Source organism: Cyanistes caeruleus, chromosome 8, assembly GCF_971803275.1.
Source record: "Cyanistes caeruleus chromosome 8, bCyaCae1.hap1.1, whole genome shotgun sequence".
NCBI lineage: Eukaryota > Metazoa > Chordata > Aves > Passeriformes > Paridae > Cyanistes > Cyanistes caeruleus.
This window is the reverse complement of record NC_141708.1, coordinates 36,631,827-36,656,549: the sequence shown is the minus strand read 5'-3', so window position 1 is coordinate 36,656,549 and position 24,723 is coordinate 36,631,827. Positions and strand designations below refer to the sequence as shown.

Here is a 24,723-nt window from a genome sequence, read left to right as displayed (position 1 = left end):
GGACCAGGGATCTCACTGAATAATCGGGTTTCTTTTTTCGTTTCACATGTTTATATATTAATTAACCCGTTTTTGTTTTTTTTTTTTTTAAATTCCAGATGTGTATATATCAATTAATACCTGTTCTGTACTGTTCTTGAGGAGGTGGAAGGGCAAGCTGAGTTTAGCTGCTCTTGCTGCTCCATGAGGAAGCACCGAAGGGATACGATGGGAAAGGTGGATTGGGTGACCAGGGCTGCTGGTGACAGACAGACAGACAGACAGACAGACGCCAGACTGTGCCCAGTGGAAAGGCACCATTTGATGCCCTCTGGGAGCCAAATTTCCCCCCATCCTGGCTCCATTTTCAGGTCTCCTGTAAACCAAAGGGAAGCGATGCCCAGGGAAGGGGGGAGCAGTTAGTTCAGCCCATTAAAAATTAAAAGACAGGAAATTATTTCCATTGATTAACCATAAACATTTGCTTCTCTCCCTTTCTAAAACCCTTCTGTGCTTGTTTGTCTGACCTTGGACTTCTCCAGGGGCTGATGTCACACCTCTCCCTGCAGTGACAACCCCCCTGTCCCCCTCATCTTCACTCAATACCCTCCACTGCTTCATGCCACAAGTTCCTCCATCCAAATGAGCAGAGGACACAGCAAAGAGTCCACCTCCCACTTCCATCACTCTCTTTGGAATATTTTCCAGCTCTCCCCAAATTTAAGCAACCCTGTCAAACTTCCCTCTGTATTTCCCTCCCTTGGAGCAGCCATGCACTCCCAACACAACAAGCAATGAGAACATTATCAATTCTTCCTCTGCCAATATAATTCCAGCTAATACAATCCTTCTGATCTTTGGTGGGGGTTCACCCAGGGATGAAGCATCCGTGGAATTTGCTGTTGCAGCGCATCAGAAGCGGACGGGAGCGGATTGAGGACGGGCGAATGAGGAAGAGAGGAGTTTTCAGAGTCATAATTAATGGCAAAACCACTGCCATCCTTCCTCTGAGCTTTGCAAAGTGATGCTGAGCCTTACAGACAGAAACAAGCAGACTTGGATCCAGCAAAAGCTCCCTGTTTGGACTGTTTCACACATAGCTGCTGAGTGGTGTCACCTATTGCATAAGGACAGTCCCAAACTGTCCCTTTCCAGCTTAAAGGCTGAAGGGTCACACACTGGCCAAAGGTCACGCACTGGTCTCCCACCAGTAAAAAAATGAGGCAGAAACTCCTTTTCCAGGCTGCCCAAGCCCCGGGGGAGGGTGGTTCCAGGTAGTGGGGAAGCAGCTGGGTTGTTTTTCACGGGCAGGCTGAGCGCAGGATCGATATCGCTTTAGTGGCTGGCAGCTGATGAGATCATGGCTAAATTAACGCGGGCAGGCAGCTCAGTTCCCAGAAAGGGGCTGAGGGAGGAAGGACACGGCTCCAGGGAGGGGGAAGATCCCTCTTGCCACGCTCAGGGGGTTGGGAGCTGTCAACAGAGCAGCTCCAGGGGTGGTGGAGATGTGAGACAAGGGTTGTAGGGGGGGAAAAGTGATGGAGAATTGCAGGGCTGTGCAGGACATCTCTGCTTTAGCCTGGGGCAGCCCCAGTCCAGCTTTGAAGGTGACTTTCTCTTGAATTTTGGTCTGGAGACATGAGACCTCCCAGGCTGCCCAGTTTTCACCCTGGGCATGGCTGGTCCTGGCCTGGGCAGGACCCAGAGCCCAGAGACAGATTGATCCTGCCACAGCCATCAACAAACACCGGCTTATCCCAAGTTTTGCTGCATAAACTCCAGAGGATCCACTCCAATGCTCCATCCCCAGCACCACCCAATGCCTTTAATCCTGAGTTTAAACACCTTGGCTGAACACACACCCCCAACACCTCAGAGAAGGTGGAAGCAGTAGAAACAAGGATTCAAGCCTGATTTTATCTGGAAAACCACAGGCAGGAGGGCTGGTCCAGGCCTGGGAGGCTGAAACCACAATACACCCCAACACCTCGCCTTAAATGTTAGACCCCACTGCCATCTTGTGGTAAATACTTCCTGAAATAAAGTTAAAAAAGGGGGGGAAAATCCATTAAAAAGTTGCAGAAAAAGTTAGGGAGCCAAGAAAGATGGGTAAAAATTACCGGGAGCAGGGTGGGGAAACTCATCTGTCTTAAATGATGCTGAGGCTGAGCCTACAGCACTGTCAGACGGAAACTGGCATGGAAAAACCCAGGGATGGCAGGGATTCCGAGCTGGATTTGGGGACTTGAGGATATAACCACACACAAAACCTGGAATTGCCTGCAGGGCCAGGGCTTCGGCGAGGATTCGGTCGCTATTCCAAAAAAATTCCGGAGTTCCCCAAGTCATTTCTCACCGCCCTGGTCTGAAGGAGGCTTCTCGCCCCACGTAAGCAGGATTTAGCTGGAATTAGACATTGCACCTCGGAATTAAGGCAGGCAGCCGCTGGAATTTCCCGGGAGGATGATCTGGAGGTGGGATTAGGGCTCAGGTCGATGGCTTCCAGGGCACAAAGCGCCTCTGGGTGCTGGGGAGCCACCCATGAGCACCCCTGGGTGCAGGGACAGGCAGGGCTGATCCAGCTCTTAGTCCTGGCTTTGCCACACCTCAGCATTTACTTTTTGCATCATCGATCATCTGCAGTGCCTTTGCTTAGCAACTGGGGATCACTTCAGCAAAGTGCCTGGGCTGCTGCATCATCCAGGGATGGCTCCCACCCCGCCAGGAACAGGGACAAACTGTTTTTCCTGCTTTGTGCTGCCATCAGGGAGGGGCAGGTGCTGGATCAGACAGCCCCGAGGCCTCGTGCAATCCCAAACGCTCACTGGCTGGGGGTAAAAGTGAATCAAAACTCGCTGGCCATAAATAAATTAAGGAATCGTTTACAAGGATGTAAGAGCGTTGCTCTGCTCTCAACTCAAATCTCTGCTGGCAGGAAAGGATCAAGGAACAACAGGGAGGAATTCTTTTGAAAACAGGTGCAGAAAGTGGCTATTTTGAAAGAAAATCTAATTTACAGATCGGCTGTAGATACACGGACAGCTCTATACACCTGGCCCATGCTTTCTGCCATTAAAATTTGTATGTCCACGTTATCAGAAGGAACAACAGCATAAAAACACACTCCCAGAACAGAGATAACACATCCTTCACCACCTTTCTGTTTACACATCCCAATTCTTTGGATCTCTGCAAGCCTTTGCAACTCTATCCTTGCTGCACGTGACAGAGGTGCATTACAAGAGGCACAGCGTATTTAAACCAACTCCATTCTCTGCTTTCAGCTGGGATTTATCCCTGTTTGAGTTCCTGTCATCCTGCAGTTCGCTGCTTTCAACTCCTTGACAGTTCTACATGTTGGTGTATGTTACACACAATAAATAAATCCAATTATATTGTCAAAAACTACATCTTTATCTTCAGAGATGAAAAAGTGTTTGAAGGTTGATCCCAGGTAAAAAAGGTTTCTGTTTGCATTCAGCTGAAAACAGACGGGCCTGAACATCCCCTTGGGGGATTTATGGTCTGGAAGTTGTCTGTGGCTTTTGGAGAAGAGGTGTTGCCCATCCCCACCCTCCCAGGGAGCTGAAGACCTGTGGGACGGAGAGCTGGGATGCTGCTGCTGTCGCTGGAGCGCAGGCAGGAGGCTGCTGGAGGTGCGTGAGCTCCCCCATAAATAAATCAGCCGAGCGCTGTAAGCGGTTCTGAGATGCCAGAGCAAGCCCTGGGGACACTGAGGGGAGCTGGCAGCACTCAGAGCCATTCCTGCCTCCGGAGCAGGAGCGGGGAAAGCTCGTCATGCTCCTGGCACAGGCCTCTGCAGCACAGCCCTTTGCTCCCTGATCCCAGGACAGCGCCCTGCAACCGGACCAAGGACCCTGACGCTGCCCACTGAAAACACACCTTGACCTAGCCCGTGGTGGGGAGGCATCTGGGGGGAAAACAGGGGAAAAAGAGAGGTTGTGGGTGCAGCGTGCCCAGCACACCATGGGAGAGCCTCCTGCTCTCCCAGCAACGAGACAGGAGAAGAATTAAGTGGAATTAAAGGAAGAATTAAGAATTAAAACCCAAAAGCAATCTCAGACTGGCTTGGATACCATTGTCATGGCTACCACGAGTGAGGCTGAGGCATGGGGGGATGCCAGGGGATGGAGTTCCAGCCTGGAACTGCCCGAAGGCCCCAGCAGGAGTTTTTCCTGCCCGCTAAAACATCATCTGTGGATGATGGGAACGATGTAGGATGGGACAAATGACCTTCACAGCATCACATGGACACAGCTTTTCCTGCAGCTGGCCTGCCACCCCAAACCGGGAACAGCACGGGAAAGCCTCAGGCCAGGACTAAACCTCCCTAGAGCCATGAGCAAGTTTAACAACTCCTAAATAAACTATTCCACAGGGTGGGGACACCCTTGGCTCCCTGCCCTCATCACAGCTGCCAGGTCACTGTCACCTTCCCTCTGGTAGATGAGGCTGGGGATGATCGTTGCCTCCAAAAGAACCAGCAGCAAAAGGAAAAGCTGGACGTGGTTTCTCCTCCATCCACAACACCTGGCTTCTTTATTAAATCACCACAGGCAGGGAAAAGAACAACAATGAATAAAAAAAGCCCGAAGCCAAGTGCTCATCATTTGAGCCTTAGTCTTGTTAACAAGGGGCAGGGGACGGGTGAGGAGGAAAGGGCTGGAGTTTGGTCTGAGCACATTTGAGGTGTGAGAGCTGTGGATCCTCCCTCACACACAGATCCTGTTGGGAATGGCTCTGCTGAAATAAATGGCTCTGCACAGAGCACACGAGGCCGTGCCTTGCTCGAGAAGCACCAGCCACAGCTCCTGCCCGGAGCAGGGTCACCCCTGCGGCCACACACAACTTCTCCATCGCACTCAACACCCTCCCAGCTTCTCCATCCCTTCAACCTCCCCAGCAGCCAGCACAGCACCACGCTCCCCGGTTCTCCCACGTGTGCAGAAGCAGGACAACCCCCGAGAGCCCGGGCTGAATGAGGCAGACCCCACGATCCCCCCAAAAAAACCTCTCTCTGGGTGCCTGACAGCGGCACGGGGAAGGAGAATCATGGACTCATTAATGTGGAAAAAGCCCTCCGGGATCAGCGTGTTCCCCCGGGATAACAGGAGGCAAAGCACGGGTGGAGGCTCGTTTTCGGGGAGAATAGGGTGGGGAAAGGGGGCCCGGGAGGAGGGATAACACCTGCCCCGGGCGCGGGGCTCCCGAGCAGCCACCGAACAACTTCCCGGCCCCGCCGCAAACTTTTCCCAGCGCCGGGGAGGCACCGCCGCCCCCGCGGCCCGGCCGAGCATCCCCCGGGAGCCGGGAGGGAGCGAGCTCCGGAGCTCCGGGCTGTCCGATCCCCCGCAGGGCTCCTTCCCCGCGGCTCCGAGCCGCTCCACGCCCCGGGCACGCTCCGTGCCGGCCATCCCAGGCCCGGAGACGCGGCGTCCCGGCCACCCCGCTCGGGAACGGGGGTTCGCGGGATGGGGTGGGGGGAAAGGGGGTGTCATCCCTACCTCTCGGCCTTGGTGAACTTGCGGAAAGCCTGGCGGAGGTCGTGGAAGGAGCGGTATGTCTGCGGCTCTGCCGAGATGCCCTGCGCCCGGGTGGTGCGGGGCCCGATGTGCGGGCTGGGGGCCGGCAGCACGGACTGGCATTTGTGCAGCCGCCGCCGCAGCTCCTGGATCTCCTCGTCCTTCTCCCCCAGGCGCCGCTCCAGCTCCTTGATCCGCTCCTCCTTCAGCAGCAGCAGCTTGGTGAAGTCCCCTTCCAGCTCGGTCATTTTGGGGCTGCCGGGCCGGTCCCGCTCTCATGGAGCGGCTCCCGGGCAGGGGCAGGGGCGGGGGAGCGGCTGCGCCCCCCGGCTCAGGGCAGCGGCCCCGGCATCGCCCCGCGCCTCCGGCCAGCGCCGAGCCGGCCGAGGGGAGAGCAGAAACCGCCCCGAAAACAGCGGCCAACAAGGGAAAAGGCGGCGGGGAAAAAAGGACAAGAAAAGGGGAAAGAGCTCTTGTGCCACTCTGCGAGGCTGGGATCCTGGAAATAGCAACAATTACCATGTGATCGCAGGGTGACGCAGCTCCTTGTAACTGGAGCCGAAGACTTGGGATTCAAACAAGAACACTTCATAAATATTAAATCGCCTCCTGCTAATGAGCCACGTGGAGCCGCCCCCCGGCCCGCCCGGCCCGGCCCCCGGCAGCTCAGCATCCCCGGCAGCTCAGCATCCCCGGCAGCTCAGCATCCCCGGCAGCTCAGCATCCCCGGCAGCTCAGCATCCCCGGCAGCTCAGCATCCCCGGCAGCTCAGCATCCCGGCAGCTCAGCATCCCCGGCAGCTCAGCATCCCCGGCAGCTCAGCATCCCCGGCAGCTCAGCATCCCCGGCAGCTCAGCATCCCCGGCAGCTCAGCATCCCCGGCAGCTCAGCATCCCCGGCAGCTCAGCATCCCCGGCAGCTCAGCATCCCCGGCAGCTCAGCATCCCATTCCTACCGCCTCGGGATCTCAGCACCGCGGCTCTCCACCCCGGGAGCTCTGCATCCCACCTCCCTCCTCACCCCAGTTCCAGGCTGCGTTATCCTCAGCACTCCGCTGTTGGTCCCTCCTGGGTATCCCCCCTTGGCGGGGCACCTGGGCACCTTGCACGCCCCCCTCCATCCTTCCCTGACCAGATTATCCCGTGGACCTCATGGATGGGGCACCGCACACCTCACCCAGCGTCCTTCCCCACATCCCACCCCTCTCGGGTGCCTGCATTCCTCCCCATCCAGGACCCCACACCCCTTCCCACCAGGTTTCCTTGCTCCCTGCCCTCCGGGTCACCCCCCAGCACATGCCAGCCAACCCCCACCATCCTGTGGGACACACAACTTCCCAAACACCCAGCGTCCCTCATCCCAAAGTGCACGAACAGTCTGCACCCCACACCCTGGGGGAGCAAAGCCCGTCCCCAGGCACAGCCATCGGGGCCCTGGTGGCACCTGAGGGGGGAGGCAGGCGGAGTGCTTTGCCAGCATGTCCAGGGAGGGAGGAAACTCATCCTTCCCGGACTTATTTGGAAGAGCCCATCATGCACATGAATTTTTAATGCTGGCTGGCAAAGGGCACCATCAGCTCCCCTATCACATTTCCCTCCCAAACCACTCTCGTTTCCAAGGAGGGATCTCAGGAGCCCCTTGCTGCAGGCAAAAAGAGGGGAGAAGGTTTTTCCCAGCCCCCATAGCCAGGCCTTGGGCGCTCAGGGCACCCAGGAGACGCCCAGGGGTCACATCCCAACCCATGTGGGATCTTGTGGACGCCTTTAGGGACAGACTCCCTGCTCTGCTAGGGCAGGGCAAGGAGAGGACAAAGCATCTGAGCTGGAGGACAAGGCTGTATCGATGGAGTATTAAATTAAGGGCTGAAAAATCAATTAGCAGCGTCTCTGTCTTTTAAGGAGGTGGGGGCAGTGGGGTGTTTTTGCTGTCTTGTGTCTGTGCCTCCTTTCAAGTGCGGCTGGAAGCCTCCCGGCTCGGGAGCTGCCCCATCCTCAGACTGGAAGCATCCCGGTGGCCAAGGGGTCAGGCAGTCCTGGTGGGGGGGAACTAATTAACAATTATTAACAATGAGTGCATTGGGCTTTATTGGCAGGCAGAGAGCGCCACCTCGTGGGCGGATTCGGGCCGGCCCGGCGCTCTCCGGGAGCTGGGGAGCAGGGAGGGGATGCTCAGCCAGCGGTGGGAGCGCTCCCAGCAGGGCGAAGCCTCCAGGAGCGGAGGGCAGGGGCTGCCCCATGCCCGGCCCCGCCGCTTCCAGCCTCCGCGTCACAGAGGGGAGCCGGGAGCCGCTGTGACAGCGGGGCCTGGCGCTGCCACGGGGCCATTGTGACACGTCGTGCCCGGTGGCGGCAGCGGGGCCCGGGCGGCACTGCGGGTCCCGGCCGTGTCTCCCGAGCATGCCGGGCCGTGCCCTCCAGCAGCGCAGGGCACGGCGCTCCGGAGGCTGCGGCTCCCCGGGATAGCTGCCAGAGAATGCCCATGGAGAAGGACAGGCTCGGGCCCCAGCCGTCCGAGACTCACCTGCCGGCGGATGGGGCAGGGGGGACGGGCGGGGATGGGGCCGGCACCGGCCCGAGGGAGCCGACTCCATCCCGCACCTCCCGCGTCTCTTTCTCCTCTCGCCTCCAAGCGCAGCAGCCCCGGAGCCCGACTCCATCGGCCCGTGGGGAGAGGCCCTCGGGCCGTTCCAGCCTCCGGCAGAGCACCAAGAGCTCCGGGGGCCGTCCCAGCTCGGCCAGGCCGCTGCGGGGCCAGGGCTCCCGCTCCAGCGTGCCCAGCCCCGTCCCGCTGCCACCACCGGCCAACACCGCCGCCCGCGGGCAGTGCCGCCGCCTGAGGAGCTGCGTGGCTTGCTCGGGCAAAGGCACGCCGGAGAGCTCCTCGGCAGCGCCCTCCGCACCTCCCACCCCCGCCTCAATGGAGACAGAGCCGCTCTTTGCCCACCAGCTCACCCAGACAGAGCCCCCGGCACCGGGCGCTGCCGAACGCGTGGATCGAGACACGCAGACCGAGAGCCCGGGCCGAGAGCGGTGGGACTCACGCGTCCGGCTCCTGGTGGATCGGGAGACGCAGACGGAGCCCGTGATGCTGCCCCCCAGGCCAGCCCCAGCCGCTCCCAGGGGCCCGAAGCCCCCGGTCCGGCGGCAGCGGCTCTCCCTGTTCCGCAGGCTGCTCCAGGCGTGCCGCTGCTCCTGCACCAGGGAACAGCCCGAGAAGCTCGGGGCCGGCCCCAGACGGGCACAGCATCCCCAGGCAGCGGCACAGGGACACACGCCGGGGATCGGAGTTTTGATGGTGATCCAGGAAACCACCGAGAGCGCCGAGTGGTCCCCGTGCTCCTGGCCGTGGCTGGTTGAGACCAGCCTGTGATCCGCCACAGAGCCCCAAATAAAGGATTCCCATCCTGGCAGAACCAGGGGACACGGTCTCAAGCTGCGCCAAGGGAAATACCGGCTGGACGTTAGGAAAAGGTTTTTCACAGAAAGAGCGATACAGCACTGGAATGGTTCGCCCAGGCAGGTGGTGGAGTCACCACCTCTGGACGTGTTTTAAAAAAGAGTGGATGTGGCACTCGGTGCCATGGTTTAGTTGAGGTGTTAAGGGCATGGGGTGGGCTCGATGATCATGAAGGTTCCCTCCAGCCCAGCGATTGTGTGAATTCCGTGATGGTCCTGCTCTGGGCCTGCTCCATCGGCTCCATCCTGTACCAGCGGTCCCAAACAGCCAGCTGGGAAGCGTGGGAGGGGAACAGGGGAAGCTCTTAGGCAGGACTGACTCTGCTCCCCTGAGCCTTCATCAGCCTCGGGTCAGACCAGAATGGTGGTGACTGACCCCCAACGGTCACAACTGGAGAAGAACAGAACCCAAATCATTGGCATGACAGAAAATTCCAGCCCAAAATGAGAATAACGTCCCCCTTCAGCCAAAGGAGGGAAAAAGTCATCAAGGAAGGTAAAGGCCACGTGGAGGTGGTTCCTCTTGGGATCAAAGAGAGAGGAGGAATCTCTGCTGTCTCCTCCAAACGTGGCCCCATGGAACCTGGCCCAGGGACAGAAACTCCGGGGACAGCCTGGAAGCAAATTCCTGGATTCCTCTTATCAAAGTGTCGTGAATGAGTAGGAGAAAAGCATCAGTAGTGAGAAAGCAGCTGGATGGAAAGAGAAAGGCCCGGGCTGGAAAACACCTGGATGGGGCACACGTGGCCTTGGGGAGAGGTGGGAAATGCAGGAACCACCCTTGATCCTCGCCTGGTGCCTCCCCTTGGCCTCAGCAGGAGGAAACCAAGGATCTCTCACACCTGGCTGGGAATAAGAGCAGCTTCAGATGGCTTTGAGGAAGATGAAGGTGGGAAAATCCCTTGGGGATGAGAAACCTTCATCCCATGCAGGTGTCCGGCACAGTTATTCATCCTGGCATGTTTTGCAATTAAGGTTTTAATGAAGCTTTTAATTAAGTTAAATAAATACTGATGGTTCAAGACAGCCAGGTGTTGGAGTCACAGAATAGCTGGAGCTGAAACTACTTCCTCCATACTGCAGAGTTCATGAGAGTGGCAACTCCCTAATCTCTATTTTTAAGGCAAATTAAGATTTTGGATGTGAGGTTTTCTTAATCTCTTTGTTAGGGAAGGAAGAAAAAGTATTTTATCAATATAGCTCCTTATTTTCTATTTGTGTGTGTAATTATGGACTTGAGAACACTTTGCTCCACAGAAAGGAGCAGCTTTAGGTAATTTGTTCATTTTAAAGGCAGAGTGACCCTTTCCTGGTGTGTTTTAATTACTTCTGAGATGCTTCAAAGCTTCATTTTGAGATTTTTATTTTCATTGGGCAAATTCTCAGGGTTTTCTTGGTCCTTTGTGTGTGTGTAAGACAATAGGTTGGTTATTATTTTTCATCACTGATTTTACACTTTATGTTTTTCCCAGGAGAATATTCACTTGTGTAGAAACAAAATTAGGGTGAAGAGTATCTTAATCTAGGGATAAAAATACTTCCCTGGGGTTGAGGCAGAATGAGTTTGTATCATTCATTTAACAATTTCAGCTGCACAGCCATCACTTTCATCCAAGTTTTTCATGTGATGGAGGAACCCTTTTCTCAAAACGTAACCACCTGTGGCAGCTTTGTGTTCCCTTAACAATGAAATTCTTTATTTTCTGTTTATGGATGTAATTATGGATGTGAGAGTCCTCTGTCTATTTAAACAGAAAGGCTTGTGGCCTTCCTGCCAGGATACCCATCAGGAAAGGAGGATCCCCTTTTCTCAACACCTGAGGCAGTTTCCAATCCCTAGGGACACTCATGTTGGCCAGGCTGCTGCCATTCCCAAACCTCTGTCTCTCCTGAATGAGGAAAGCAGAGGGATCTCCATCAAGCAGCAGCCAAAACACGGGTTTTGTCTACAGGAATCTCACACGCAGCAGAAGAAGGATGTGACTTTCCCCAAAGAGGTTTTTAAAAATGGGACAAAGACTTCTTTTAATTGGAGCTCTAATTCCACGTTTCCACTCCAGGAGCACCACTTTTGGTTTGAGTTGTTTTGCCGCTCCAGGGGCTGGCAGCACAGAGAGGAAACTCCAAGGATGCCATGAGTTGAGGATAAATATGTGTTTTCTGTGAATTAAACCACCAGCTCCACCCTTGTCCTCAGCCCCAGACTCTGACAGTCTCTCCCACATTACTGGACCCTAACTGGAGACACTGGGCTATGACTCTCTTTTGAGAAGAGCTTTTACCTAAGGGAAATCCGATTTCTGGAGCAGAGAACAGCAGGAACAAGGTCCCAAGCTGCGTCCCCACCCTGGCACTCTGGGCTTGGAGCGTGTGAGCAGTCAGCATTAATATCCCAGCTGCCTTGGGCTGCTTGGGAGGCACAGCAGGGAAAAAACACTCGGTGAAACACGCTCAGTAACCTACTCTGGCTCTAGCTTAAAGGCTACATCGATAGATTTTTATATATAAAATAGAGATGGCACTAAGGACAGCCGCGGTCTCGGCTCCGTGAGCTCGCTGACAGCTCAGCGAGTCACCAAGGAGCGTCACCATTTCCCAGCCAGCAGCTGCTGCAGCTTCAGGGTCAGCTCCTGGGAGGCCAAAATCGCAGAGCAAGAGGCTCTGGCATCCTGTGGGGTCACAGCCTGCCCCGAGTCCCCTGAGCGAGCCAAAGCCACGCTCCGCATCCATCGGCCCTTCCCGGAGCGCTCCCAGCGCTGGCTCTGCCTTCAGCCCCAAGCAGCTGCGCTTTCATCTGAGGATAAGCGCGGAGATAAAACAACGAAGCTCCAGCACGGCCCTGAGAAGCCTCCGCAAGGAGCCCGAGAGAGCCAGGAGCGGCAGGAGGGAGGGAGGCTCCCGCAGCCCCGCCGTGTCCCGCATCCCTGGGAGCGGCCGCACATCCCGCTCCGGCAGCCCAGGGCCAGCAGGAGGGGCCTCTGCAAGCCCAGGGCCAGCAGGAGGGGCCGCTGCAAGCCCAGGGCCAGCAGGAGGGGCCGCTGCAAGCCCAGGGCCAGCAGGAGGGGCCGCTGCAAGCAGAGGGACAGGGACACTGCTCACCCCCGAGGCACAGGGACAGCGACATCCCGCTCCTCTCTGTGCCCACCAGGATGCCCGGAGAGCCGGCCAGGAGCAGGGAAACTCAGCAGCTCCACGGGAGACTCAGAGCGATGCCGGGCTGGGAAAGCGAGGGAGTTGAAGTGTGTCACTCCCCGTGGATCGAGAGGCACGGAGGGAGGGTCCTGGAGCTGACCCAAGCAGCGGCTCGGCCCGGCCCCAGCATCGCCCCCCGGGCTGAGCTCCGGACATCCCGGATTTCGGGGATAAAGCCACCCCGACCCCCCCCGGCCTGAACAGCGCGCTGTTAATTTAGTTATTGGTGAGGATGCGATGGCTTGGAGGCCGGGCAGCTCCTGCAAGTGCTGGAAAGCTCTTTACAACCCCCTCGTTCTTGGTGCGCCTTTCAGCAGTGCGCGTTTTTAGCTTTGGAGCCCGCCCAGCGAGAGCCGGGGAGTTTATCCAAGGAAAGGGCAGGATCCCATCCATAAGGATCGGTCCCAGGATGTCCTGAAGGACTGAAGGTGCCTTGGCACCGCTCCAGCGGAGGGAGGGTGAGCATCCCCAGCCGGAGGAGGCAAAACACAAAGCGCTGCTGGGCAATAACCCTCGGCTTGGGCTGCTTCCCCTGGCTCCCCGCGGCCTCTCGGTTACGAGGCACTGCAGAAAACAGTTTACAGCCGGCAGATATGTCAAATATGCCAGCTATTGAAGCCGGGAAGGCTCAGCGCCCGCGTTTCTCATGCCGGCTCGCTCCGCAAGCCCGAAGCACGCAGACATCGCTCAGGCTGGGGCCGTAATTATCCCTCTGGAAGCCGTGCCAGCTCTCCCTTGGTGTAACTTTAACAGAGTATCAAAGGTGATGCTGGGTTTTTATGAAATCGATACCCTGCCTTTTACTCCGCCTCTGCAACCCCCACCATCCTCCGTGTCAAACTCGCTTTTTTTTTTATTTTTTTTTTTTTTTTTTTGCAAGCAAAGAGCCTCAGCAGCAGCGGCAGCCGAGTGGACTCCAGGTCATAGCCCTGTGCGATTTGGCAGAGCTGGATGGAGGCACTAATCCCCACCATGTTAAAAAGGAAAATATTCGCTATTTATGACTTCCTTCAATAGGAGCAAGAACCTATTTTTTTCCCCCACCAAGCCCTTAACATCAGCTGAAGTTTTATGGCAGCTTCCTTAAGGGATGGAGCTGTGGACACAGAAGATTTCAGTGGGAGAGCATTTTAAGGCCACAAAAAGGAAGGATTAATTCTGTGCTGTTTCCTTCTTCAGTGATCATTATAGTCCCTATTTCACTGGGTAATTTAATAAACTGTGTCACCTCCTCAGTGTCTACTTTACTAACAGATATGAGCCTTTTCACTACAGAAAAGGGAACAATTATATTTATATTAAAAAAAATCAGCCTTCCCAATCCCTTTGGAGATGATGCCATGGAGCAGCCAGTGTGCTGAGCTCCTTCAGAGCTTGTCACAGGAATTTTTTTGCTGCCTGACACCTTCAAAAAGTGCCTTGGTGTTGGCTTGGGGCAGTGTGAGGATGTCTGTGCCGTGTGCCCTACACACCCTGCAGCTACTGAAGAAATCCAGCACTCCTCAGGATGACAGAAAGCTCTGGGTGATGCTGCTCAGGCATTTCCATAGAATCCCAGAATGGTTTGGGTTGGAAGGGAGACCTTAAAGATAATCCAGTTCTTTCCCCACTGCCACTGGGGAAGCCGGGTGGAATTCACTCTCTGCTATTAATTATAATCCATCAAACCTTCCAGCACAATGACACTGCCCGTGCAGCAAGTCAGAGAAATTATTCCGATCATCCAAATCTGGGATTTTTTGCTGGTGAGATTTTATGAGTTCACAGAGCCCCTCTGCTCTGCAGCCAGGCTGGGAGAGCTGGGGGTGTTCACCAGGAGCAGACAAAGCTCCAGGGAGAGCTCAGAGCCCCTTCCAGGGCCTAAAGGGGCTCCAGGAGAGCTGGAGAAGGATTTAGGATGGAGGGACAGGACACAGGGAATGGCTTCCCAGTGCCAGAGGGCAGGGATGGATGGGATATTGGGAAGGAATTGTTCCCTGGGAGGGTGGGCAGGCCCTGGCACAGGGTGCCCAGAGCAGCTGTGGCTGCCCCTGGATCCCTGGAAGTGCCCAAGGCCAGGTTGGACTTTGGGGCTTGGAGCAGCCTGGGACAGTGGAAGGTGTCCCTGCCTATGGCAATGGTCCAAACCATTCTAGGATTATATAAAATACTGTGCTATCCCACTTTAAATATTTGTCTTGAAGCAATAACCCGGAAATATTTCCTTGTATTTTCCTCTTTCTTTTTGGCTTTTTTTTTTTTTTTTTTTTTTTTTTTCTCACTGCTGTTTATGACACTGCTCTGGAAATGGTCCCACAGCTTCTACTTCTTCCCCTATTAATATAAATTAAAATAATCCCCTGAATGTCGCAAGCAGGATGTCATTTTCCTGAAGGAAAACAAGGAAGCTAAAAATATTCCTTTGGCTACAAGGGTATCGTCACATCCACGCTCTCACAACTGCTCCACAGCATCAGAGGATGGTGGGAAAAAAAAGCCCCTCCAGCAACTCCCAGGATAGCAGGGATTTCATCCTGTTTTTATCCAGCCCAATCTCCCAGACTCCACGTGGGCTCTGGCATGTTTAAGATAAATATTATTAACTCTCCCCTTTGGAGGCACTTCCACAACTGGACACTCCAACCACGGACTGCAAAAGAGTTTTCTTTTTAATAAAGAGGGAGAAAAAAATAAAAAATAAAAATCACAGAAGTGGGACCTGTTGGGGCTGCAAAAAATCCAGAATCCAAATTTAGATGCTCTCAACATCTACGCCTGAATTCCTGCTGGAGTTTTTTTTTTCCCTTTCTGCTATCCCAGAAGAATTTCCCACTCTGCATTTGTGGTTCTTAAGGCTGTATCCTACCTCCCACTCAGCACGGGGTGATTTTTGAAAAATGGTGAATGTGAACAAAAACTGAGAGTTTTGTCATAAGTCCTTAGGAAAAAAAAAAAAAAAAGTCACTTTCTGCCAGACTTGTAAACAGATGATTGCATGCAAATATGGAATATACTTCCTTTTCTGTCATATCCCATCACTTGATCTTTTTACAAATCTAGGCAAAGACTTTTCTGAACTATCTCTATATTTTTTAAAAAAATATGCAATTATTATAATGTATTTTAATACATTTTATTATATATTTTATATGTTTATTATATATCTTATATATTTTTATTATGCTACTTTTTACATTTTAAATATATTGTACACATTTTCGTTACTGTACTTTATATAGCATATATATGATAATATGCATATATTTATATATAAATATATATGTATAAATTTATATATATTATTATATATATATAATATTAAAATAATTTGTAATATATATTATATTATAATATATTATAATATATTATAATATATATAATATATATTAAAATAATATATATTATTTATATATTATATATATATATATATATATATATATATATATATATATATATAAATTTTTTAATTTTTTTTTTTAAATATATATTTTAAAATTTAGGCAGTTGTAAATCAATAATAAGAATGGTTCCAGCTTTCAGGAAAACTCATCCCCCAGAGCATTTCCCCTCTGCAGCCGTGGAACAAAGCCCTGCCACTCCTCCTGCCCCTGATGGCAGCAGTGGCACGGGGTGACACCCAGCAGCACAGCACAGCTGTGGCAGCCACCTGGCCAGCCACAAATCCATTCAGCCTCCCACTGGCCATTCCCAGACAGAAATGCTCCTGGAAAATGCTCAGCATCTCACCCGTGACCAATCTGAAAAGCTTCCTGCTTCTCGCCCGACAACTGATGGTTATCTTGGGATGCCACAAAAGGCTTCTCCTCCTCAGCTCCCTCCAAATTCACTTTTGGATCAGCTCCAAGAGCAGCCTGGCTGTGGCTGGGGGTGTTTGGGGCAGCGGGATTTGAGGTAGAATCCGTTTTTCCCTCCTCATGCCTGCTGGTGTCCTGCCCTTGGATGAACAGCTTGGAGGTGACATCAGCAAGAAACTCCCAACAAAAGCGACTCTGGAAAATCAGGAGAGTGACAAAGTGGGAAAGGCCCATGGAAAAGGCCCCATTCTGGTTTGCTGTGCAGGGAAACCTCTGCTGAGCAGGAGTAACTCCTGAGCTGTGCCCAGGACCCGTGGGATCCGTGTGGGAATGCCCTGAGTGACTGTGGGGAAAGCAGTGACCTCCCTTCACGGCCCTGAGCTCCAGGGGTGAGCTTTCCCAAGGGTGGCTCTTGCCCTGCCCTGTTCTGCCCTACAAATCCCACCAGAACTGCTCTCCTGAAGCAGCACACGCTCTGCTCTGGTGTCTCCCAGCACTCCCAGGCTGTCCCTGAGGATGGGGATCCCCCAGTGCCCAGGGCTGCTCCTCCAGGGCCCTTTTCACCCACCAGCGAGGCTGTTTGTAACCCCCCTTCCTCCTGCACAGCCCAGTCACTGCCTCCCCTATTCTGCTTCTTATTCCCTTATTCCTTGGCTCACATCCTGCTTTTCTAGGACATGAACTCCAACTGCTTCACAGGGACAGAGAATATTTGATTTTCCAAGCCTGCCCAGTGCCCTGGGACATCCCTGTCACGTGCTGGTCTGTGAAGCCTCCTTAACTTTTACATCTTTATGTCAATATTTAGGTGTTGGAGCTGAGCTGTTTATTTCATTTTCTTCCAGCAAAGCTTGCATCCTCCGAGAACATCCTGTAGCTTCCCAGCCTTTATTTGGATTTCCACAGCATTTTAACAACAATAATGTAATTTCCCAGCAGAGCCGTTAACATCAGGCTCCGTGAGAAATGAATATACTGAATATCAATGTTCTTTTCCTCTTCAATTTTGCCTTGTTTGGCAGCTATTTTTACCTCCATTCCCTCAAGGATTCTCTTCTTTCTAAATGCATTTGCAGTTTAAAATCCCAAGCAAGGTTAACTTCCGTGACTTTTGCTTTTGGAAGCTATTGAGCAGAGAAACCGTTCCAAGATGATCCCCAGCTCCTGCAAATTCTCCCAACACAGGTGTTCAGGTTTAGGCTCCTTAAAAATAGAATTTTTGTGATTAAATAATTTTTTTTACTAAGGAATGACACCCTCTTCTGCTCACTACGTGTTCATACCGTCTTCAGGGGAGGAGAAATAATGAAAACCCCACAGATTTGCAAAGAAACCATGAAGGTTGCAGCTTAAAAAGTTCAGTCAGCATTAATTGTGGCAGTAAAAACTGAAGTATTTCAAGTGAAAAATAATTAAATTAATCTCAGGAGGCACAAATCCATCAGGGCTACAGACGGCTGGGGAGTTGTTCCGAGTTTTATTTGTAATCTAGGAAATATTTACAGTGAAAAACGAAGAATTCTTGATGCTACTGAACGGTTCCTGAGACCTTTTGCATATATAGAGTATGAAATTGCAGCAAGCTGGGTTTAGAAGCAGTTTTGTCTGTCTTTTGGGGAGATTTTATTGCATTTTACCTGAAGTCAAAGCTGTGTTTATGACCTTTTTCATACCTTCTGTCACAGCTGAAAGCACCAGCTCTGTCAGAAATCCCCGACACCAAGGGAGCATCTGCATAACCCAGTGAGCAAAACCAACAAAACCAGCTGCCTTTCAGAAAAACCTAAATTAGTGTTTCTCCTCTGCTTGGTTTGCTCTGCACTGGAGCATTTTCTGCATCACCTGCTTCCCATATTGGAGCCTGGGAACAGCCAGGTAAGCACGCTCTGCTCCCAGGAACCGCCTTTTCCATCAGCTGAGGGACAATTCCAACCACTTTGGAAAGGGAAAGGAGGAAGAATTGCTCTTCAGAGTGCCTGTTTGCCACCCAGGTAAAGTTGTGTTGATGAAAAAAAGAAACACCAGAGTGACAGAGTCAGCTGTATTTTTTAGGGGCTTTATTTTCCTGCCTTCCCAAGCTCATTCCCATAGGCAGAGCTGCTCCCAAAGCCTGGTGTTCCTGGAGAAGCTGCTGGCAGCTCACCTGCAGGGGTTTTACAGCCAGCCTTGCATGACTGATCAAGGCTGGGGGCAGAACCTCTCCATGTCCCTCTTCACTGCAGTCAGGGCCTGGGCAAAGCAATTTCCACAAAGCAGAGTCCAACCTGGCTTTGGGTCTGTGTGAGGCGTTCTTCCTATTCTAGCTGGATCCTTGCCATTTTAAATGTGTGTTTTTATTTTCCTTCAGCATGAGAAGTTCTGTCACATCTATCTCACTTTGAAGCCTGGGAAGCAACACTGGGTGCATCCACATTCGATCTTTTCAAAGCATTACTTGAGCAATCCCACAGGTACCAACCATCCTCCTTGGGAACACAGCATCCCTGTCCAAAGGCCCAAAGCTTGGGCAGCAGGAATTCTCTGCCAAGGCTGGAGAAGCAGCTCTGATTCGTCTGTGACCTTCTCACAACAGAATTGGCTCTTGCAGGCCATGAAAGGGACGACAGCTTGAGTTTGCTCCGTGCAAGTTGGCTCCTCTCCCCTCCAGAGGTCCCTTTGGATGCTCTCAATTCTCAATTTTCATCGACACCAGCATTAGGAGAGGCCTGCCCAGCTCAGGGAGCCCCGTCCCACTCCCAAAATCCTAGAGATATTCTGATTGCTTTCCAGTCCAGCTGAATGTATTCCTGTTTAAACCTCACTGCTTGATAAACTGCCAAAAAAATCCGAGCTCCCAGGGAGGATATTTATTTACAATTCAGAATTTATGCATGCATTGCACGGCATCTGAAGGGTTGGGTTTTTTTTCTCCCAAACATACAAATCAGCAATTAAAATATTTGGAATGTGCCATTTCTAGCCAATGCCCAGGGCTGGGTGTTATCTCACACTTGTAATTTGTTGCTGGGTGCTGGAGAGGCTTCAGCAATCTCCAGCCGCACAAAGCTTTGGGAGAAGTTTGGCTGCTTTCAAAGCAGGGGAAATAAAAGCAGAATAGGATCTAAGTGTCGCTAGCAAGGTTTGCCAGGAGGGGTGGACATCTCCTTTGAGACAGCTCCAGCAGAAAGCTGGGCTGGAGCTGCCTGAGAAACCTCTTTTCCCAGCGGGAAAATGACACCTTGCTGGAACTCTCTTGAGGAAATGACAGAACATCAGGGCAAGTGGAGTCCAGGGTGGTGGCACTGCTCGCAGCAGGGGAGGGCAGGAAACCTTGGATGGCATTTTTATATTGTTTAGTTTGTCCAGCAAGACCATCCCAAGCCACCCCATCCGCAGCAGGAATCTGATGTGATGGGAAGAGCAAGGATCACTCAGAAAGGAGAAGGTAGGAAGTCTGGCACAGGGTGCCCAGAGCAGCTGTGGCTGCCCCTGGATCCCTGGAAGTGCCCAAGGCCAGGCTGGACTTTGGGGCTTGGAGCAGCCTGGGATAGTGGAAGGTGTCCCTGCCCATGGCAGGGGTGGCACTGGATGGGCTTTAAGGTCCCTTCCAACCCAAACCCATCTGGGATTCTGCTCTGGAGCAGAGGTGCGAGTTTATTTAAAGAAACACCATTTTCACCAGACATAGAAACATTTGAAGGTTCAAGTCTGGCCACAGCTGAAAAGGGTTTGTTTAAAAACATTCACTCAAAATGAGTGTATTCCCCATCCCTCACTCTGCAGGGCAGCTCAGAGGATGGTGCTGGCAGAGCTCCTTTGGACCAGCAAACTGCAACACCCCAAAAACTGCCAAGGTCCCAGATTCATTTAAAAAAATAATAAAAATAAAATAAACACTTGAAAGGACAAGAGATACCCCTTACATCTATACTGAAGTGACACAGGTCTGCTTTAACTACTATTTTTACTATTTCTCCATTCTTTTCTATTAAATATTGACTCTGTTTGTGGTTGGGAGTCACACATCCCAAACCAAACACCAGTGCCCTGCATCACAGACCCTTTTTTGTTCACATTTGGCTTCATGGGGGGAGATCCAGCTCCACCACCCACCTGAATTTAGGACAGCTTGGCAGCCCCCCTGAACTCCAACAGCAGGATTTTGCTGTCTGGATCCAAACCCAAACCCTCAGGGAAGTTCCCATTTAACCCAGGCAGAGGGGCCAAGCTTCATGACTCAACCTGAGCTACTTTTTTAGCCTCCTGAAAGAGGAATGAGCCTCTGAGCCAGGGTCCTGCAAGGTCCCCTACCCCAAAACCCAGCTCTGCACCAGCCCCTGCCACAACAGCCCCGACCCTTGCAGCTCAAGGCCACCCATGAGCAAACCCAAACCCAGCAAACAGACCACCCACCAACCCACTGGGGAAAGGAGACAGGAAAAAGAACGAGGTTTAGGGAAATATTTTAAGAAATCCAGCCTGTGGCCAGCAGTATTTTGGGTTCTGAGCACTTGGAGGCTGCTGGAGCAGAGGTGTGGAAGTCTCCACCTTGAGCTGTCTGTATTTAGGGGGGCAGTGGGGCACTTAACACCCACTTTGGCACCTCTGCAATTTGGGTAGGTGAGTAATTCCTCCTGTACCTAGGAGCTGGAGGAGCTGGCCACCCATTCCCAGCTCAGGACTTTCCCAGCAATGCTCAGCACCCACTGTGATTTGGGACAGGCCACACATTCCTGATCTTCTCCATGGCACCTCTGCCTCAGCAGGAACAAAGTTAATCCTGACTTGCTTTTCCTGCCACAGGGAAAGTCAGGGACAGGGACTTCTGACAAGGGCATGGGGTGACAGCACAAGAAATGGTTTTAAAGTGCCAGAGGGCAGGGATGGATGGGATATTGGGAAGGAATTGTTCCCTGGGAGGGTGGGCAGGCCCTGGCACAGGGTGCCCAGAGCAGCTGTGGCTGCCCCTGGATCCCTGGAAGTGTCCAAGGGCAGGTTGGACTTTGGGGTTTGGAGCAGCCTGGGATAGTGGAAGGTGTCCCTGCCCATGGCAGGGGGTGCCACTGGATGGGATTTAAGTCACTTGCAACCCAAACCATTCTGTGATTCAATTCCTCAATGAATTAATAAACCAGGGACTTACAAAGCCCACTAAGGATTATCAGAGCCTATCCCAGCCATTATTTCTTCCCTGAAACCCTTGTAAAGGTTCTGTACCAGTTTTAAAAACTTCTACACTCAATGCCTTAATGACAGCAGGATGTCCCAAGTGCTTTTCTGCCACCCCACAAGATGATAAAACACACCTGAACTCAATGTGCTGCAGAAGCATTTTTCAAAAGAAAGTTATTAAACATTAGAAAGGTACAGTGAGTCATGAGCACGCAACCACCCTTAAAGAGTGAAGTGGGAAATATTCCAAAAGTGCCTGTATCCACCAGGAGGTATGAAATGTGCTTTGATGAAGAACACAAGTGGAAAAAAGCAAAAGCTACATGGAAGGAAACAAGTCACAAAGTATTTGCTCTTGCCTCCCCAGGTGGCCCAAGCTCAGAAGAGGTAAAAGACTCAGCTTAGTGGTTAGGCCTGGCTTACATGTCCCAACCTGCTGCTTGGAAAAATCTCATTTTCCTCCCTGGTCTCCCAGCAGAGGAAAAATCTGCAAGGCCCAACAACACCTTTTTAATTCTGTTAAAAGCACATTTATATATAAAAATAAAGCCTGATTGCTGTCTATTGCTCCTGCCCAGACTTGCCCAGTTCTTCATGCAAATTGTTCCCATTTCTCTTATCAGTGCCCTCATATCCCCAGATCAATACCAGTTTTCCTACCTCCCCCATTTGCCCCCACCAACAAACTGGACCAGTGGCCATGACCCCATTCTCTTTACACCTGCACCAGCCACCAGGGTATTTCCTTCTCCCCAGCAGCTCTCCCTTGCCAGGTAGGATATATTAAATATCTCTATGAGGATATATTAGGATTCATGCTGTAGGCAGCCAGGCAGGCTGGGGCACACTGAGTTCACACCACCCTTGTGCAGGGTGTCCTTCCAAAACAAACAAAGACCTGTGCAAGTCTCTGTCTTCCCCATCCCACTTATATGTCCTGAAACAGAAAGGAAAAGGAAAAAAGCCCAAGGCTTTTCTCCTGCACGCACAGAAGCCATGAAAACGTGCTGCAAAATAACCACATCTGGCCTTTAAGTGTAATTATTTGCCTTGAGAGCTTTGGTTTCAGCTTGGAGAGGGGTTTAAGTCTATTATTTTAAGAAGTCCTAACAGCATTAGAGGACTTACTGTCAGTGATTTGTATAGTAAATTCAATTACTGCTTTTCACTTCTGTTCAGTGTAAACCATTACAGTCAGAACATACTGGGTTTTTCTGAATGCACTTCAGGCAGAAATAAGAGCTGTAGTGCCCAAGGCCAGTTTCCCATAGCCAGGGAGCTGTGCTGCCATGGAGCAGCCTGGGAGAGTGGAAAGTGTCCCTGCCTGTGGAAGAAGATGAGTTTTAGGGTCCTCTCCAACCCAAACCACTCTGGGGCTCTGTAACGTTTTGCAGAAAGGTTTTTCCTTCTTAAGCTGCACTACATAAATCTGAACACCTGTGACTTCAAGGTTTGCCTTCACACTTAATGGGAGGACATTGTTTTATAAATTTACAACTTATTTTTAAAGTACCCGGTACTTTTAGGCCCATGATTCCCCTGCCTTTTCCCCAGACCCTGTGGAGGTCATAATCTCAGCATCAAGAAACTGCAAGGACAGAAGTAGGGAAGCAGGTTGGGAAAGTGCCAGCAGAACTAAAAATATTGGAATGTAACTTCCAATTAAACTTCCCAAGCATTTGGGGCTGATGACACCTTTTGAAGAATATTTTGCCGAAGGGGAGGACACGCCAGCAGGGACAGGATTCAAACACTTCTCGTGTCTAACACATTTGCAGGAGCGCTGCTGCCACCAGCTCCCGTTTGAAATCACTTCTTTGCAATTATTTTTGGACACGGATTTTAGGAGAAAATATCCAGCAGAGAAATGGGGAATGAGGGCATTTCCTGAGCTTGCTGGCTGCCCCTTTCCTGTGTGGAGGTGCAGGGCCCTGTGCTGTGATTATTCAGGCTGGCATTGCACTGTGGAGCATAGTGCTGGAATTGTTCACCCACTGTTGATGCTGTTGTTGTCCAGAGGCGTTGGAGAAACACCTGAGACTGAAGGAGCTGTAACCACAGCTTTACAGAAGTCATTGGGCTCACAAGCAGAATATTTATGGAGTGTCAATATTTGATCCATATCCCAACATCAGCCTTACACAAACACAGGTCTTATCAAACTAACCTTAAATCAAAGGAATACTTATGACCACAGATTTATCTTGAAGCCACAGGCACACAAAACTTTTATAATTAATTCTGTTTTCTTTGGCAGCAGCACGATCCAGCCCCCTTTGGGCACAACTGCTGCCTCTCCATGGCACAAACAAGCCCAAAATGTCTCAGCCACAACAAGGGAAAACCAGCAGCTCGAGAGTCTGGAGAGTCCCAAACTTGAGGGACAGGGGTGCAGAAAAAAAATAGTCACCTCATTTGTGACTATTTTTAAAAATAAATATTTTTTTTTCACCTAAATATGAATTTTGGAATTAGGACCAAGTGGTTTTCATATCTCTAAATACAAATACAGGCTGTTTGCTCCGCTATGAATTCCTTTTCAGCCTAGCAGCAGCTCTCTAGCAGGGTGTGAGTCAGGCTGCTGAAGCAAAGGATTGTTTTTGGAAAGCATTAAGACTTTGATTGAATTGTTCCTAATTGCAGAGCACAGTGACATTGCAGCATGCAGGTTTATTCGGGGGGGAAAGGAGAACTGGGATGTTTAGAGAGCTATAATGAGCTGTAATGGTGTTAAACAATTTCTCTTTGTACACACACAAAACCCTCCCCAATAACTCATACACATCCCTCTGAATCTGCAGTTGACTTGGGAATATTTGAAGTTTTTTGGTAACATCTCATTTCTTCCCCAGCTTCCAGCAGTCCCTGCAGTGGGAATGGCACCAACCAGAGCATCCACACACCTGGATCACAGCAGGGTCTGTCTGGCCAGGGCATCTCCACCAAGCACAGCAAACACAGCCCTCAGGAGATGCTCTCAACATCACCATTTTCATGTTTCTCCAAGGCTGGGCTCTGATCCTGCTCCTCCTGACACCAAGGATATTTTTATTGGCTTTATTGCCACGTTGAAAGACAGCTGCTGATCCCCAGCAGGGCTTGGCACAGCCAGAGATTTGCCATAAATCCTTTGCCAGACATCCTGGAAAACTTCGTGCAGCACTTCCAGGGAAAGCTGGAGGATCAGGCCCCCCCTTAGGGGGTTTGTGGCAGTAAATGAATAAGACAAAGGGCTAACATCCACTGAAGTGTCACTTTTCCCACTGGCAGGCTGAGGCAAACCCTGGAGGAGGCAGCCCCACTGCTGCTGTGATTGTGGAGAAGGAAACAATTACGTTCTACTGCTCTTGGGGCTGCTCCACTCTGCCTCTCAAGAGCCTTCCAAGGATACACGAGCACAAATCACAGATCCTCTCTTGATCACTTCTCCTCTTCTGAGCAAAACCTGTGGCAGAGGGAGGAAGACAGGCAAGGAAAGCATCACAGCTGGCCTCCCTGCACAACCTCAAAAACTGATGCTGAAATCCCAACCCCTCTGGCATCAGAATGGCTTTCCACGTCCCTGTGTGTTGTCACGCTTCCCCCACACCTGTGGGTCAATCCACAGCT

At 51.7% G+C, this 24,723-nt stretch overlaps 2 protein-coding genes across 2 annotated transcripts in view; one reads left to right on the top strand and one right to left on the bottom strand.

Annotated features, from left to right (window-relative positions):
• Positions 1–6,011, bottom strand: part of PRKG1 (protein kinase cGMP-dependent 1) — a 366,718-nt gene extending 360,707 nt beyond the window's left edge. Inside the window, exon 1 of the mRNA XM_086900026.1 lies at positions 5,505–6,011. Coding sequence (XP_086756152.1) covers positions 5,505–5,770 — 266 coding nt within the window. The 5' untranslated portion in view covers positions 5,771–6,011. The remainder of the gene's footprint in view (positions 1–5,504) is intronic.
• A 1,833-nt stretch (positions 6,012–7,844) lies between these two features.
• On the top strand, positions 7,845–8,934 carry LOC147652021 (uncharacterized). The gene has a single exon (XM_086900024.1). It carries the CDS (start codon positions 7,995–7,997, stop codon positions 8,889–8,891), a length of 897 nt encoding a protein of 298 aa, XP_086756150.1. The 5' UTR covers positions 7,845–7,994; the 3' UTR covers positions 8,892–8,934.
• The last annotated feature ends 15,789 nt before the right edge of the window (positions 8,935–24,723 follow it).